The 17339-nt window shown below is 49.0% G+C and overlaps 6 protein-coding genes across 6 annotated transcripts; 4 read left to right on the top strand and 2 right to left on the bottom strand.

The window, feature by feature from the left end:
- Positions 1-787: 787 nt before the first annotated feature.
- On the top strand, positions 788-2659 carry A1O9_03879 (uncharacterized protein; the record flags this gene model as incomplete). Its single annotated transcript, XM_013406172.1, has 2 exons — positions 788-2514; positions 2578-2659. The coding sequence occupies 2 exons, from the start codon at positions 788-790 to the stop codon at positions 2657-2659; spliced, it is 1809 nt and encodes a 602-aa protein (XP_013261626.1).
- Positions 2660-3293: 634 nt separating this feature from the next.
- A1O9_03878 (uncharacterized protein) lies at positions 3294-4939 on the bottom strand (the record flags this gene model as incomplete). The annotated part of the gene is made up of 6 exons (XM_013406171.1): positions 3294-3503; positions 3621-3870; positions 3935-4102; positions 4164-4306; positions 4364-4498; positions 4664-4939. The coding sequence occupies 6 exons, from the start codon at positions 4937-4939 to the stop codon at positions 3294-3296; spliced, it is 1182 nt and encodes a 393-aa protein (XP_013261625.1).
- Positions 4940-5980: 1041 nt separating this feature from the next.
- On the bottom strand, positions 5981-7348 carry A1O9_03877 (uncharacterized protein; the record flags this gene model as incomplete). The annotated part of the gene is made up of 2 exons (XM_013406170.1): positions 5981-6672; positions 6727-7348. 2 exons carry the CDS (start codon positions 7346-7348, stop codon positions 5981-5983), a joined length of 1314 nt encoding a protein of 437 aa, XP_013261624.1.
- A 1459-nt stretch (positions 7349-8807) lies between these two features.
- Positions 8808-10676, top strand: A1O9_03876 (uncharacterized protein; the record flags this gene model as incomplete). The annotated part of the gene is made up of 6 exons (XM_013406169.1): positions 8808-9213; positions 9269-9733; positions 9786-9896; positions 9946-10108; positions 10168-10357; positions 10416-10676. The coding sequence occupies 6 exons, from the start codon at positions 8808-8810 to the stop codon at positions 10674-10676; spliced, it is 1596 nt and encodes a 531-aa protein (XP_013261623.1).
- Positions 10677-11686: 1010 nt separating this feature from the next.
- On the top strand, positions 11687-13117 carry A1O9_03875 (uncharacterized protein; the record flags this gene model as incomplete). The annotated part of the gene is made up of 1 exon (XM_013406168.1): positions 11687-13117. A coding segment is annotated over one exon (1431 nt), but the record flags the coding sequence as incomplete, so codon positions are not given.
- Positions 13118-14334: 1217 nt separating this feature from the next.
- A1O9_03874 (uncharacterized protein) lies at positions 14335-16563 on the top strand (the record flags this gene model as incomplete). The annotated part of the gene is made up of 1 exon (XM_013406167.1): positions 14335-16563. One exon carries the CDS (start codon positions 14335-14337, stop codon positions 16561-16563), a length of 2229 nt encoding a protein of 742 aa, XP_013261621.1.
- Positions 16564-17339: the final 776 nt, after the last annotated feature.

Here is a 17339-nt window from a genome sequence, read left to right as displayed (position 1 = left end):
AACTCGGCTTACCTGTATAGATACCTCGGTATTGCCCATGAGTAGGAGGAGACGGCATTGCTCATGATGGGACACTCACAACTTAATTAGTACGACCGCAATTAATAGCATTTCGGTTCCGAAGGATCAAACCACCTGTAGTACTATCAAAGTGTCGAACGACCCAAGGACCGAATGGTCAACTTCTCGAAAGCTTCACAGATTATATTCCTGTGGGTCGGTCGTCTCATCTCCACACCTCCATGGGCATATGACCCCGTAAGATCGGGAATTGTCTATTCTCTGGTCGGCAAAGGCGTTTACTGGCTCGTTGGCGAATCTAGATCTCGAACGAGGTAGTGAAAACAGGGTTAGAGCGAGCGAGGTACATACTAGCTGTCCAGTTTGAGGAGCAACAATTGACGGAACTTGATTGCGATGCTGAATTTGACCATGAATCTCTGACAGCAGCAATAAATTGGTGCCTTGATGTCAGGTCCGCGGAATGTCTTCGGCCCTAGCATGATCGAGCCCGCGCAGCTGACCGGATGGAATCCCTTGATTTGCCGAGCTCGTGCTCAGGTCCTCAGCCCTCAGGGCCCTAGGAATACGACATCTGGGGCCCGTTGAGGGGTGAATTTTGGGGCGCCTTGGCTCTGGCTTTGCCCGCCGAAAGCTTGAACCGGTTAACCAGGAACGCAAGGACAATTGTCGGACAGCCCCGATGATAAATAACATATAGAAATGTGACCACTACCATGACAATAAGGAAGCAACAAAGTAAAAGGCAAAAAAACAGTACCCAAACATGGGTTCACTAGATGAGAGTGTCTTCGATTTCATTGTTGTCGGTGCCGGTCAGCAGACCCTAGGCATTTTGCCCGAGGCTCTAATTGCATTGTCTGATGCTAATGAATTCCTAGGCAACGCTGGTGCAGTGGTAGCTGGAAACCTCGCGAAATCAAAGTCTCGGCCTCGGGTTTTGCTAATAGAAAAGGGCGGCGACAACAAGCGCGAAGAGCTTCTTGTCGCTTCGGAGCGCTTTACCAATGTTTATGTAAACCCCGAAGTAGGAACTCGTTACGAAACAACTCCCCAGAAACATCTGAATGGGAGAGTTCTCGAGTACCTCCGTGGCAATGGACTCGGCGGCTCCAGTATAGCCAATTTTGAAGGTTACATTAGAGGCTCTTCATCAGATTATAATTCGTGGGCGCAAATAGTGGACGATGAGGCCTGGAACTGGGAGCATGTGCTTGAAGCGTACAAAGAAATCGAAAACCTTCATTTCGACGATGATGGAGACGAGGATGAAGACGGCTTCGTTTCTCTGAAGGATGGCGCTCATGGATTCTCTGGTCCCCTGGACATCACACTACCTTCCAGGAGGAATTGGCCAAAAGGCTTAGATCTGCTCATGAAGGCAGCGCAAAAGTTCGGTTGGCCTCTCAATCCAGACCAAAATTCCGGCGACCTAGTTGGTGTTGGAGCCGCAACCACAACAAGCCATAACGGCTGGCGAGTGACGAGCGCCACAGCCTATTTAAACGATCTCCCTGATAATATCACCGTCTGGACCAACACCTTCGTTGACAAGTTGCTTTTCGACGAAAAGACACAGTCATCATCACTAACCGCCGTGGGTGTGCTCCTGGCCGATGGCCGGGAGGTTAGGGCCCGTCACGAGGTTATCCTATCCCTTGGAACAATCGACACCCCTAAATTGCTGTTACTCAGCGGTATCGGGCCTCGTGACGAGCTAGAAAAACTCAGCATCCCTTGCGTACTAGACCAACCTAAAATAGGAAAGGACATGCTCGACCACTGCTACCTTGTATTAGGCTGGGGTGTATCTACAGAGCTGGGAACTTCGACGCCATACGAGAAAGACCCACAGCAACAAAAGGCCGCCCGGGCACAATGGATGAAAGACAAAACTGGGCCGGATGCCACGCGAAACCTGAGAAATTTGATCGGGTTCCTCAAGTTCGATCCTGCAAGGTCAACTACTTTTGAGTTAGAACGACTCGAGCCGGAAAAAAGAGCCTTCATTCAACAGCCAAATGTCCCGCAGATCGAAATCTTTCTCCAAGGTGCGGTGCTCAAGGAGTTGCTGACGGACGACGACCTTGAAACCTTGCTGATAGCAGTCATGCTGATGAACCCTCAATCTCGCGGTACGGTGACCCTGGCCTCTAGCAACCCAGCGGCTGCCCCTGTCATTGAGACCAATTACTTCTCACATCCCTATGATTCGGAGACCTTCGTCAATGGCGTGGGAGAAGCACTCGCATTCGTCGATTCCGAGGACATCAAAAAGCACGTGGTCACCAAAAGATTGACTCCGGAATCTGACAGCCGAGAAGACATTCTCGCGTTCTCCAAGCAGAACCTGATGTCTGTGCTGCATCCGGTAGGAACTGTGAGAATGGGCCGTAAAGAAGACTCCACAGCGTGCGCTGATAGTGATTTCCGTCTCCGGGGAGTTGCAAATGTTCGGGTGATAGACCTCAGTGTATGCCCAGTCATCACCTGGTAAGTTCTCACAATAGAGGGCGTTCCTCTGTCGAACGCGAGAAAATGACTGACGCTTAACAGTAATCATACCATGGCAACGGCATATCTTGTAGGACATATGGGATGGAAGCGACTCGCAGCTGAATATAAGTTAGATGAGTGACTGCTTGGGAAATAGCCAGGAGACCGAGCATGGTAGCGACGTTGTTTGCAGTATTTGATAGCGTCAGCGACGGGCCAAGCGGGGGCCTTGAAATGGAGATTATTGACTGACAACATGAACGCTCTAAAGCGAAGATCAACTGAAATCGAACGGGTTCAATTTGACTCACATTCCATGTTTAAAAATCTGTTAAACTTCCATGTCAGGTTGTGCTAGCTTCAAGTACTCCATCAAATATGAGCCGCCGCAACCTAGAGAACAGTTCATGGACCCGGTATTTCGCTATTGTAATTATTAGACATATCCTACAACAGCTCTAGGTACAGCTGCCTCGGTCTTCAAATTGTCTCATATTTATGATGTATAGTAGGCAGACCTTCACAGGGATCAATTTAGAGCACATAGATATGACGCTCCCACCACCTGAGAGGGATGGAGTCAATAAATTTATTCAACTTGTTTGCTACCATGTGCGTGCCATGACGACTTTCTGACCTTATTGCTCTTAGTCAAGTCCAGGTTCGTACAGAGCGTTATCGCTTTTTGCGGCGCTGAGTATGAGCACAACGGTCAAGTAATGCTAGACTTAGATCTATCAACTTGTGTGTGAACGCTCCTCTCACAAATCTGCTACTTATACCGCATCTGCCAGTCTCAACTTTGGCCTAGACTTCCATTTGAAGACGAGGCCTTTCTGCTTGTAGAACCACGCGGAGAAAATCTCCCACTCTGCAGAGTCTGCTGCCCATTCTATCTCGAAAGTACGCAAGATCTGTGGGACGAACTTCGTGATCTCTAAAAGTGCGATGTTTCTGCCAATACACGCCCTGGACCCAGCGCCAAACTATTTTGGAAAAAGGGGCGATGTCAGTATGTTTTCTTTCTGCAGCTTCAAGGGTGCTACCCCCGTGCGTGGAGTAACGGTCCACGGATAGAACGACCATGAAAAAGGCATACCTACCGTAAAATACGTTCTGTCCATAATTCTGAGCTTTTCGGTATCAGCTTCCAACCATCTTTCAGGATTAAATTCCTTTGCATCAGCGCCAAAGATATCGGTGTTGGTATTAATCAGTGGAGCCGTAGTAGATACGATAGTGCCTTTTGGCAAATCGATATTGCACACCGTCGCTCCCTCGTCCGGAACAACACGTTCAAGGGGCCAACAGTTAGATGGATGCACCCGCATCGCTTCCTTGATTACCGCTTGTCTGTGGTGATCAGTATTAGTTTTCCGTTCAGCATCTTGATGTCTGCTCAGAGCGGATGACTCACAAGTAGGGCATGGCAAGAACCTGTTCATAGGTGACCATTGACGATAGCTTCCCAGCCCTATCATTTTCATCGATCTCGTCCATCAGTTTCTTATAAACTCGAGGGTTCTTCACCAGAAAATAGAAGATGGCCCGAAGCGCTACAGCTGTAGTATCACTGCCTGCAAGTCTATACCCCGAGTTATTAGATTCAAAGCGCACGCTAGATGCAAAGGAAGGAGGGAGCTTACACGTTGTTTGACAGATGATTCATCATATCTCTCTTATAGTAGGGTCTTGAAGGATCATCTTTCGCCCTCAACTGTGCCAGGAAATCCTTACGGTCTTCTGACTTCTCCTCACGGTCGTACAGTTGCATTTCGTTGTCAATTCGCTGGAGAAATCACAAAAGTAAGCATGGTCGAAAAGAAAGCCTAGGGTGGGTATTTACCTCGAATAGATCTCCCAACGGGTCAGGAAAGGATGGATTAGCCCATTTCAGAAACCGGATTAACGTTCGATTTCCAAACATGTAAGGGTGCAAAAATGGCAGTTGTCCGATAAACGCAAAGTACAGGCCAAGGAGCTGAAGATCATCTTTCGTCAGCGAGTGCTTTTGCAATCAGTGATCAGAATGGTGTGAATCAGGCGTCTTTCATGAGAGTGAGCTCGTTGGTTGATATTGGCAGGCGACAATTGAAGGAGTATATGTCGTCAAAAAGCAGAAACTTGAACAGTAGCATGCACTTACATCAGAAAACTCTATCATTCCGAAGACATCTTTTCGAGTTTCCATAAAACCCAATCGTCGCTGAAAGGTAACGCTTGCAATGACATCGAACGCATACCATTGAAAGTGCTCGGTGAGATCCACTTTCTGGCCTTCCTTTTCTTTCATCAGGTTGATGAAGATCTCCGTACATTCGTTGGCATGCTTCTCGTAGTGTCGAAGATTTGTCATCGAATAGACCTGCGCCGTGGGACTTCTTAAAGCTTTGTGAAGCGCTGGGCTGACTGCCGTAAACATGTTGTCGAGTGGCTGGCCCTCATAGAATGGAACAGACGCGCTGTAAAAGGAAGACTGTGTCTCTCTTAGTGTGTGATTTTAGTCTATCCTGGTAGGAGCACCCTACCTTTCTGAATTTACTCGCAATACCATAAATCAAGGGGATCATATCTGGGTCCGATATGGATACATGATGGGGCCCTGTTCTGACAATCTTGCCATACTTCCTGTGGAGCTCACGATAGCTTTTCACAGATTGTCCCTTGTATGTCATATAGATCCGATAAAGCGAGGTAAATCTTGCCAGAAATGGTCCAGGAACATCTCTCAAGCCTCGTTTGAAAGCGATCCGTACATAGTCCACAGCAAGAAGCACGAAGCATGCAAGAAAGACTGCAGTATATGGTGAGATATCCATCCTTGAAGCACCAGGGCAGCATAATTTTACGGACGGTAATCTCAGGGCATCGAATTTAAGTGCGTGAGGCTATCTAGAAGACTCTCAGTCGGCCATGCGTGCCGAGCTAGCAGATGCCGCTAGCGTTGTATACGAGGGGAAGCTCCACGGCGTCTCAACTGAGGGCGGCTGTTCTTGGCCCGCAAAGATTCAAGTTTGGCTGCACAGCGCTCACCTGACCGGCGCACTAACCGAACTGGCTATAAAACCCTGGGTTGGCCAATATCAAAGCTTGAAACTTATATTCCGATCTTCAATTTTCACCCAGCCTAGTAGAAGACCTTTCTAGGATCGCGGATGATCATAATTCAAGAGAGACGACGAGGGGAACACATCTCGGTTGTAGCTTAGGTATTCGAAGTTATTCGCAAGCCCGTACTAAGCGGGAGAATCGGAAGGACTCTGTGTCAAGCAACACAACCCCGAATTGTGCTAATTTACACACTTCAGCCGGAAGGATATATTGCCACTCCAAAAACCACCATGCTCCGACTGCCAGCTTAGCGTCATGCGCTAAGACGATAACCCTAACGGACTCCCAAATTGCTCGGAATACATTGAAAGGCAGAGGATTCCTTTCATCCTTGACATATGAAAACCGTGCCTTACTGATCACAAGAGTTTGAAGAATCAGGGCTAAGATGATAACTGAACATGGAGCCCTCTGAAGTTGTTGGGTGAGTGAATGATGACGATGAATCAAAATCTCTGAAATCAGATGAAACATGCTCTTGAATGATCGCTTCGAGACTCGAGGAGTCAAAGGTCTCTCCAGTTTCCATTTCGTGCAAGAAATAATGGGCAATATTTCCGTCCCAAACTGGATTTTTTCCCGAGGTTATCCAAGGGGTTGAAGCCCTTGAAGTACTTGAACCACTCTGAAGTTTGAACTGACAAGTTCGCTCAATGTGCTCGAAGGATAACAATGCGTAGCCCGCAGTTTTCGAAATCTGTGAAAGTGTCCTTAAAGCACTAGACAGGACCGCTAGCATTACCCGTGCTGATTGCTCAGAGAGTTCACAGTTATTGACTAATGAGTAAATTGCCTTGCCGGCTTCTGACAAAACTTCAACCATGAGCTCAGGGAGTGGGTCGTGAAGTAATCTGCTTCCGTAGGCCAGGTCTTCTGAGGAATACTGATCGTAGTTCGCAACCAGGCTCAAAGTATGTACCACTGCGCTACAAGCCTGCAAACGGATCGAGCCTGGACTTTGCAGCGGTAATTTGAGGTCAACAACCGCGTCAAGCAAATCAGCGAGGATCAACGACCCCAAAGATTGATGGGTTACCAGAAGAACTGGCAGTTTTAGTCAGCCCTTGATGACAGGTTACCCAAAGCATTCTAGCTTACCGTAGTTCATTTGGCATTCCAGTGTCATCGTGAGGAAGTCACGAGCACATTTTGTCAAGAGTTGGTCAAAAGCGCCATGGAATCTCTTGCGCTCATCGGAGACTTTCTTAGCGAGCACTGATATGAGGTCAAGGTTGTGCTGCGACAACGAATCACGAAACTGGTTGATACAACCAAAATACATTGTTTTGCAAGCAGAAGCATGCTGCAGCAATACAACAACGACGTCCTCTGGAAGTGGTGTCAGAGAGTTGTTAAGCACACCAAAGGAACGTTCGAAAATATCAGTGCGTTGACGAATGAAATCCCAAGCTTTTTCATCGCCAGAGTTCCCAGGCAGAAGGACTGACGGGCACTTCTGAATTGCAGATTGACTCATGTCACAGAGAATACCAAGCCATAGCATAGAGTCTTGCATATGACGATATCTCTGGTTAACTCCTTCATCGAGTTGCTTGAGAGTGAACTGCGTTGTGCCGTATGTAAGAGGCGACACTCTTGTGCTCTGGGCCAGCGGTGCATCGCATATGTGCTGTGTCAGCGGCCGTAGCCGATGAAATTGTGACAACAAAGTCTGAGCACAGAGCGCGTTGATCCCAGGGTCATCATTTTCAATCGGCATTTCTGTTACTGAAAATATCAACATTGCCAGTATTGCTCGATAGCTAGGGTTTGAGATCGCAGTGAGTACATGAGTTCTCGCCTTGTGCCATAGTTGATCTTGGAGTTCTTGTCCTATATGTCGAGACGTTTTGGCATGATGATTGCTAGACGATGTTGCGAAAGACGCTCGTAGGGGAACCCAGCGAGATGCGTATGCATATACACAATATCTCAATGCGTCATTCAAAGCAATATCGATTCTGTATTTTCTTGCTTTGAAATCTTCAAGTTTGCCAGACAAACCGAGCATACGTGAAACCGGGACGGAGACATGCTCATCCTCAAACTTGTCCAGATACAAAGCCGTCCTAGAGACGGAGGCTCTAGTTCCCTACCGATCATTTTAGCAAAAAGGCTGAATCGAATCTAAGGAAGAGATTATTCTTACTAAAGTGGTCTCTAGGTATGGCAAACAGTTGGGCCCTAGCCACAACGTGAATCGATTTTCGAAAGTTGAAATGAAGATCTCCCATAGCATAGCATGCAAGGCTATCGTTTGTGATCGACGGGAGATGTCATCTTCCAAACGCGGCAATTCCACCCTTAGCGAATTTGGTACTGCCTTTCTGGCCAAATCTGATTCGCATCCACTATTTTGGTGCTCATTCGGATTCGGAATTTCATGCGCGGCTTCTAGTACAGGACATGGACGCGGACCCTGTGTCACATCCGCTGTGGACTATAAAATTCGGAATGGTGAGTAAAGGGGACTCGATCCATCATCTCAAGGGACCTACTTCATTTCTTGTGCAAATCTTTCCGCGGCGGACACAGTTGGTACACGGATTCTCCTTTCTCAGGACCGCGTCGCACCCGATTCTTGCCTTGCGACATGGTTTGCAACTGCTGCCCGGACGTCGTCCGCTCATCGCGGCTGTCCAGACCTCACTTTACTGGAGATGTAAGAGGACTAGTAAGTTGGGTGCTAGTCTTCAGTATGTATTCCATGTTGCGCAATTAATGAGCGTCCGGCCGTTGCTTCAAGGTTCTGCATGCAGAGAGCGCTAGGGGCGCCGCTCCGATCACATGACATGGCAACACGAGGCCAAGGCAGGTCGTCGAGACGACAAGCCTCATCCCTTGAACACTTTTACATTCTCAGCTTACCTGTGGAAGACCCACGCAATTCTCCGTCGACCCCGGAAAATCCAGACTCTCTCCATGACTCCTAAGGCTAGGTGCATTAGTGCCAGCCTACTCCGCGACTCGGCTACTCGAGATGTCCGGGGTGACTGTCAAGTGGCCTTCCCAGTTTTATCTCCCCTTAGCACCAAGGCATCGATTGATATATAATGGCACTGCTTCTACTCCGTACCAAGTACCAGGTACGGGTACGATATGAGAGAAAGGGGCCCTGAAACCATTTCATAGCCTTAGCATCTTACCTCGGTAGCAGCGAACTATTAGTCTTCTACAGCATGAGGATCCGAGCAAGAGACCAATGGAATTGGCGCAACTTCCTCATGTGCTTTGGCGTCAGCACTGGTATGATTGCCTTTTCTTTCCCTGCGTCAGTTATCGGAACAACGCTGGCGCAGCCATCATTTCTTACTTATATGAATCTCTTGGATGACCAAGGGGTATGGTCTTCCCAGGCAACGCCCTTGATAGGGGCGATGTCAGGGATTTTCCAGGCTGGAGGCGTCTTTGGCATCATCGGTGTTAGCTACATCATGGAGAAATGGGGCTGCAAAATGGCTGTATACGCCTGCTCCATCATCGGCCTGATAGGCGGTGCTCTGGTCTGCGCATCACAAAACGTTGGCATGTTCGTTGCGTTTAAATTCCTGGCTGGCATGAGTTCATGGGCGTTTATCGCCATCAGTATGTAAATCTTGACATGACAGCCCTCTCAGAGACTAACAGTGGTCACCATCAGCTCCAGTCTATACCTCCGAGATTGCTCCTCCGGCCCTTAGAGGATTGTCTGTGGGTATGAATGGGGTAGGCATTGCCATTGGGTATGCTCTAGCCACGTACATGGGCCTCGCGTTCTACCATTCAACGAATATGTCTACTCAATGGCGTGGGCCGTACGGTGTATCGCTCATATTCACCGCTCTCCCTATGATGATTGTCCCATTTATTCCTGAATCTCCCCGATGGCTACTCATGCGCAACCGTGTCGATGACGCCAAGCAAGTGGTCAGGAGTCTTCACAACCTCTCAAATAACGATGAACATCATTTCGCTATTGTCGAATTCTACCAAATGCAGAAGCAGATAGAGTACGATCGTACTCTTAGCCCTTCGTACTGGCAGCTATTCAAGCGAGCATCCTATCGAAAACGACTTATTATGAGTACTGGCTACGCAGCTCTTGGTCAAAGCACTGCCATCTTGGGTATGGTCAACGAGATTTGACTTTTGAAGAGCGAAGCTAACTATATCTAAAGTCATCAACAACTACGGTCCTTTACTCTACAGCGTCCTCGGCTACGATACTGAGCAGCAGCTAGAACTCCAATGCGGGTGGATCACTTGTGGGATTGTTGGAAACCTAACAGGTAAGTACCAAATCCTAGAAGCAAATATGAGGCTTACCACATGTGATAGGTGCTCTAATCATGGACAAGGTTGGCCGAAAGCCGTTGATGATCTTTGGAATCGGCGGCTGTTTGGCTTGCTTGATTGTAGAGGCTGCTCTGGTTGCCACTTATGCAAACCCGGTGCCGGCTGAACCGAATAAAGCCGCGTTGCGTGCAGCAGTTGCAGCGTTGTACGTGTCACCGCTTACACTCCATTCGACGGCTTCGTCAATGACTAATGTTTGGCTAGTTACATCTTTGTTTTCATATATGGATGTGGTGTCGATGTCGCAGGAATCGTCTTCTACGCGGAAATTTACCCCAACCATCTTCGACCCAAAGGACTGGCTTTGACAGTCGCGTCTACATGTCTCGCATCCCTGGTGTACCTCCAAGTGGCTGCCACCGCTTTTGCTAACATTGGCTGGAAATTCTACCTAGTAAGTAGGCTTCTACAAAGGAGGTTACGTGAATTGTTTGGCTTATATTTTGCCTCAGGTCTTTATCTCCATCTGTGCGGTTGGTCTGCTCTGGATCAGTATTGTCTTGCCAGAGACTAAGGGTATCCCGTTGGAAGAAGTTGCTGCATTGTTTGGTGACCAAGAGGAAGTTATGGTCTTCACCGAAGATCTCCAGCTTGGCGATGGCGAAGACGAGATCGTGGTTAAAGACCACCATCGTGAGCGCCATAGCCAGGAGCAAATTGGCAAAGAGACAGAAGAGACCGTCCACCAAGAGGTTGTCAAGATCTCAATGTAGCAATGGCCTGACTGATCAGCTACGCCTGTCAGAGAGCGACTGAGTCCAGTTCCTTTTCTACTTGACACGTGGAGCTCTTTCGCATTGAAACCAGAAAAGCCAATATTGCAGCTGCCGTATCACAGGGCTTTTCTCAAGAGCCCAGGATCTTCCTCTGGGCACCAGCCCAGGTCAAAATGACTGATCCAACATGACAACTTACTCTGGTACTGACAATATGGAACCCTCCCTCAAGACAATCCCTAGTAATTTAGCCTCCTCAATGATTGCCTTGCAGTATCACAAATTGGCAACTCCGTCGTTTGCGCAAAGATATAGGTTAGCCCCGACTTTTGTGGCGGGATAGGGTAGCATACCCCAGCAATATTCCACCTGTAGCCGACCATAGGAGTCAGCCTAGGCCATTAAGACAAAGAGCCATCGATTTCGGAAGCAAAACCCGGCATTGGCGCTCTGGGGGAAGCTAGACCCGCGCGCCCGATTGCAGAATCCCTACGGCTTCAAGTTGCCAGCTCCTGGTCACTTGGCTGTCTCGACCGTTCACGTGTTTTCCAAGGCTTTGAGAGATTCGTTTCCTTGTATGTTGCTCAATGCGATCAATGTCTTTTGATTCCGGAGTGATGTATCTTCAGTGAATCCTTTTGATAAAGCTCAAGTTAAAGAGAGATCCAATATTTGCTTGGGGTGGATGTTTACTACTGGCTGAGCTGTGCGCATCTCTCAGCCAACCCTGCCCCCGATGGCTATGGTGAAGCATAAAGCTGAAGGCGAACGGAGCGACCTGATCCATCGATGCCCTGGGCGTAATTAGTGACAAACATGTTTACAGGGCTTTCTCACCTAAAGAACCCCCCCGCGCCCCCTCTAACCATTTAGCATTCAGAGAAGGTGTTATAGATTCGTGATTCATCGATGGAATGATAGATGAAAACACGAATCCGAAATATATCGTGCTCCTGAATTCGCGGTCTGGGGGTTGCAAATCAGCCACCGTCTTCTCGCTCACGACCATGGAAAGCCCTCCAGGCTCCCATCTCTCAGTATATTTACTACCATTACTTGGGGTTTCCCCGTCAGAGATCGGTCCTGTTCTTGCTGAGTCTCCTAGCAACGTCAAGGTAATCCTCTCACGCCAACTTGCAGGCAGCTCAAATCGCGCTCAAGGATGGGTGAACTCACAAGATCATCCAGTATGTCATATCCAAGGAGAAAGTGAATTCTTACAGGTTGTCAAGACGCAAGGTCTAATGAAGACCTTGTTCACATTAGCACGCATCTATGATGCCGGTCACGTAGCTATATGCAGGCATTTAGCATCCGCAAAGCGCAAGGAGTCCCACAACGCTGACTTGCTGAAGCAGCCATGCTTAGATATTGATGGGTTGACCCTAGGCATCATTGATGGTGCCCACACAATTGATGATAATATCAATGTCTCACCTAGTGATACTCGCCCAGGCGTTCTGCGTGCTACGTGGGCAGCTGTTCCTGCGATGACTTTCAGCCAGCTACCGCTTCTTGGGTCATTGTCTGATCTCCTCCCGGGAGAGCAATCAGATGCCAAAGAATATGCTGGTATCGGTGGGGGAGGTGGCTCTGATGTCATCAGTGCAAGTGTCCTCGGTCATTTACTGCGGAAGAGTGGTAAGGAGATGAATCTCCTAATTTCTACACGAACGTGGAGAACAGGATCTCAGGGGCGTGCAGGTACCAAGATGGGTGTCAGGCGGGAGATCTTTAATCACGGTGGACCAGCCTTTCTATATGGCAAGCCAGTCCCTGGAACCTATCGAGTCACCAAGCAAACATTTAGCGAAGGCCGCGATCTGGAGACTGTGCCCATTTCGCACCATGAGGATGTCTTTATTGTTCTCGATCAAGGAGAAGAGAGCAATGATATCCCAGAGGATGAAAAGGCGGACCTTTCTCTTCAATACGAGGCAGTTTTGGCTGAACGCAGCAGGATTGACACAGTTGTCATTGTGGACACTGGGGGCGACGTTTTTGGTGGTGATTTTGCCGGATTCACCACCCCAGACCAAGACGTACGGGCGCAGCGCGCAGCTATCAGTCTTTCCCATGACTATCGCAACCTAGTGACGGCAGTGCTCGCTCCAGGGGTGGATGCACCGATTGACGCCGAAGAAAAGGCCGAGAGGGCGGGAGGGAGAAGGTATCATCCCACGCCTGAAGAACAAGCTCTACTGCTCAATCTCCTGGCTCACGAATATCAAATGGATGGATCAAACCCTGGTCGCTTTGGGAAAACCACGTTGTGTCTCCAGGCGGCATTGAGAGGCGAGCGTGGATGGGCCTCTTTAAACCTGCCCAGTCATGTTGTCAATACTTGGGAGAACCCTTGGAGCAGTTTTGCGTTCATCAGAGAATGTATGACCGACATCATTCTCATGCCGTTGACAAGTCTGCTACCGCTGATTGACCACCCTCAAAGTTGATGCACCAAGGGAGTCTCTAACATGAGATGCGATCCGGAACGTGATATGACGATATTTTAGCAATTTTGAGTGAGGCTGTATGGCCTCTTTCCGCCTGTCAGACCTAGGTAGCTTACAGTCATCAAGATTAGGAGAAACAGAGTTTCACATCAGTTGCCTCTAATTGAACTGTACGAGATCATTTATTCATTGTGGCCGAATGGTGTTGAGTATTTTAGTTCGGCGCAAATAGCTGCAGCCACTCTCGGTTTCTCATAGCTGTTTGTATTCACCGATTGAGACCTGAGGGCTGCTTGAGTGACTACTGTATCGACCAGCATGAGAAATGTTTGCCGCTGCCGCTTCAAGATACTGATAGATAGACCAAAAAGTTTGAGAATAAAAGCGCCGCTTTAGTTTGCTACAAGACCTTTTATTGTATTGTATCAAGAAGGACTCGAATGAGACTATCCTGGTGCTATAACCAATGCAAGTTGAATTTCCATTTCGCAACATCAGGGAGACTCGTCCCGTGCGTGCCAAGCCCTGGCCTCGACGCGTCGTCTGGCTTTCCCCGCGTCACACCGAAATGCAAGTCTCAACAACTTGAAGGCAACAGAGGGACTTTCGGACAATACTGCGGCTGCTGAAGGACTCGCCCAAGAATGATGCCACTTGACAGGCATGACGTCTCTCCATTACAGAAGCGCATCGGCCACCGACCGTCGCAGCACGCATCTTCCTAATGGCTCTTCCCGAGGCAACTCGACCAGAGCCAGAGACTACGAACGACCCTCAGTCCGAGATAGCGGGTCTCCCAGTGTAGTTGATGGCTATGCTGAACAGCCAGAAAGCACGCATAGACACTCCAAAAGTGAGAATAGATTTAGCGGCGTGGAGCGTCGGAAAGAGAAGACCACGATTACCACCACAGACACGGTCTACACAAGGCGAAGTCCAAAGAAAGAAGGCGGCAATGCTGAGAGCAGGCAAAGGAGAGTTGCTAGTCCAGGCCTTAAGCGCCCTGCGAAAGAGGCAGAACCTGGTAAGCATCACTGTTTCCAAGCCAAGTCCTACGATATACTGACATTGGGACTCAAGTCCCATGGATTCCATCTGTCTCGTTGATTCCTCACTCGTCCGCTCCTCTTGCAATTCGAATAAATGCGCCTCCTTTGTCACGAAACGCCCCTGCCGACCTTGAACCGATACTTTTGGATAACATGACCATGCAAGAACAAGAACGAGCCATATTGGATGATCTCCTGTACGTCTTCATGGGCTACGAGGGACAGTACGTCCGATTCCATGAAAAGTATAACCCTGCTGAAGAAATGGATCGACTTAATGGACCGCCGTTCCACCCACTCCCAGGCCTGGACCCAAGCTTAAAAGATTTGACCAATTCTATGCTCTCAATGGCAACTCATTACTGTGCAATCGAGGCATTCATTGAGGTTCAGAGTCGAGAAGAATTCGGCTCGGTCAACCATGCTCTCTGTGCTGCTATTCGAAAACTTTTGAAAGACTACCTCATTCTAGTTGCGCAGTTAGAGACGAAGATACTGAGTGACGCCGAATTTACGTTACATCAGATGCATATAGCCATCCTCCCGACAACACACAGTCTGGCACACCTTTATTCACTGGCACAAGAATTATTGAAGAAGAACTCCCTGCTCGAGGTGGAGCTGGACGATTCCATCGACGATTTTGATCCGGATAATATAATCGAACGTCTCAAGGAGGGAGGCGATCTTCTCCCCGGTAGCCTAAGCAAACAACGATGCATAGGAGGTAACGTTCTAGGGTTATTAACGGCCCGCCTCTCCGCATATTCTGGCGATCCTGCAGCAAGAGAGATTCTTGAAATGCTTTTACGAGAATCTAGTCGTCCGTACATGGTTATGCTAAATGAATGGCTACATCATGGAGGTATCAAAGATCCACATTCAGAATTTTTGATTGGCGAGAGATCCAGCATTAAGCGTGAGCGTCTCGACGAAGACTATACCGATGAATATTGGGACAAGCGATACTACATTCGAGAGAAGGAAGTTCCACCTCAACTTGAAGCAGTCAGAGAGAAGGTGCTCTTGGCTGGGAAATATCTCAATGTTGTCCGTGAGTGCGGAGGCGTTGATGTTGCCAGCAAGATCGTTGACACTCCGGCGACATTTGACGATCCGCGGTTCCTGGACAATGTCAACAATGCCTACTCCTTTGCGAACAAAGATTTGCTTCACCTACTACTCACGAAAAACTCGTTAAAGAGTAGACTTCGTTCGATGAAGCATTACTTCTTTCTGGACAAGGCAGAATTCTTTCTGTATTTCCTGGAATTGAGTGATTCGGAGCTTCGCAAGAAGTACCGCGATGTCAACGTGGGGAAATTGCAATCTCTGTTTGACCTAGTCTTGCATCAACCCGGAAGCATTGCGGTGGGTGACCCTTTCAAAGAGGATGTCAAGGTTAAGATGAACTCTGTGGGACTCACGCAGTGGCTGGTCAAGGTTGTCAATGTCCAAGGTATTGATGAGAACAATCCAGAGTCGATGATGGACCAATATAAAACTCCGGCTCCGGCCCCGGCTCCGGCCCAGGACAAACCGAAAAAGGAAAAGAAGGAAGACGAAGAAAAAGAGATCATTGGGCACGAAGCATTGGAACTTGATTATACTGTCCCATTTCCCTTATCGCTCATCATCAGCAGGAAGACAGTGGTACGATATCAAATCATATTCAGATACACGTTGGCACTCCGCCACCTCGAGACGCTTCTGGTGGGTTGCTGGTCGACACACAGCAAAGACCGGGCCTGGATACACAAATCGCAGGACCGAAGATTCGAGCTCTGGAAGCGGCGAGTATGGACATTGCGGTCACGGATGTTGGTCTTCGTGCAACAGATGCTTTTTTTCGCCACGGCCGAGGTTCTCGAACCCAACTGGCAGAAACTCATGGTCAAAGTCGACGACGCAGAGCGTGATGACGCCGAAGCTACAAAGCCCGGACTCAACCCCAAGACCAAACCGACCGTGGATGAACTGATGCAGGACCATGTCGACATGCTCGACACGTGTATGAAGGACATGGGGCTCACCCAAGCGAAGCTACTACGCCTTCACGCCAAATTGATGACAGGATGCGGGATGTTCGCTGCGTACGTCGAGCACATCACCAAGACTCTCTACGAAGCAGACCCCAGCATCCAGCTAGCTGCCAGCAACAAGGGTAGACCCGCCGTTCACGTTCCCGCCGCGACAGACCCAGCCCGAATGAAACGGCTAGAGGAATCAATCCGGAAATACGAAGAGCACTTCAACCGGCATCTGAAGATTCTCATCGACGCGCTCAATTGGTTCGCCACGACGGAAACCGTGTCTTTGCTCAGTCTTTGCGGACGGCTGACGAATGCAGAGGTCCAGAAGCGTGATGACTTGTTCATGTAATTACACCGTCTACCGTGGACACAATAGTACGGACGCTGATTGTTGGTTGATTGTTGGTTGTGTCTGCTGCTACTGCTGCTTACTACTTTGTTTGATTGCTCTCCAACGTCTACTGGTGGGTGACGGTTTGGAATAGACGGGAGAGGTGGTAAGACTGCGTTGTCATTATCATTGCCATTGCCATTGTCTACGTGATGGGATTGACGACATGGATATGATATACTCGTGATGTGTACGACCAGAAGGGGAGCGGAGCACAGAGTGGAGCCAAGTGAATGAATAAACGATACCCCGTAATGAAACCATGGTTATGAAGTAAAAATAATGTAATGTGAAGCTTCGTGAAGCAACGACGTGAAGAACAGCCGCCTGTCCAAAGCCACAGGAAGTCGGCCCACGTCCAGGCCTATTAATTTATCGCGCTCATCGCGTTTCCGGTCGACGTTGTTGTCTGATGCCATCTTTGCCATCTCATCTCCGTCTGTTTCTTCTTTCTCTCGGTGGGGTACCAATTCTCCCCCTTTCCTCCCGCTCGATCGTCCGCTGACATCTATCGGTGGGGAAGCCCACGATGGCATTACAGCCCGCCGCCGCCGCACCTCCGCCCGATGGCGCTCCGCAGGCCTCGGGCCCGAACGCTACCGCCGCCGCCAACACTTCCACCCCCAATCCCACAATCCGGGCATTCGACTCCCCTCTGCGAAGTCCCGCCCTCTTTCTCCTTCTCGGGCTTCTTCTCGCCCCCTGCAGCGTCCTCGTCCCGCTCCTGCTCCAGG

The sequence above is a fragment of the Exophiala aquamarina genome (genome assembly GCF_000709125.1).
Source record: "Exophiala aquamarina CBS 119918 chromosome Unknown aczIA-supercont1.3, whole genome shotgun sequence".
Lineage (NCBI taxonomy): Eukaryota > Fungi > Ascomycota > Eurotiomycetes > Chaetothyriales > Herpotrichiellaceae > Exophiala > Exophiala aquamarina.
This window is presented reverse-complemented; position numbering and strand designations above follow the sequence as displayed.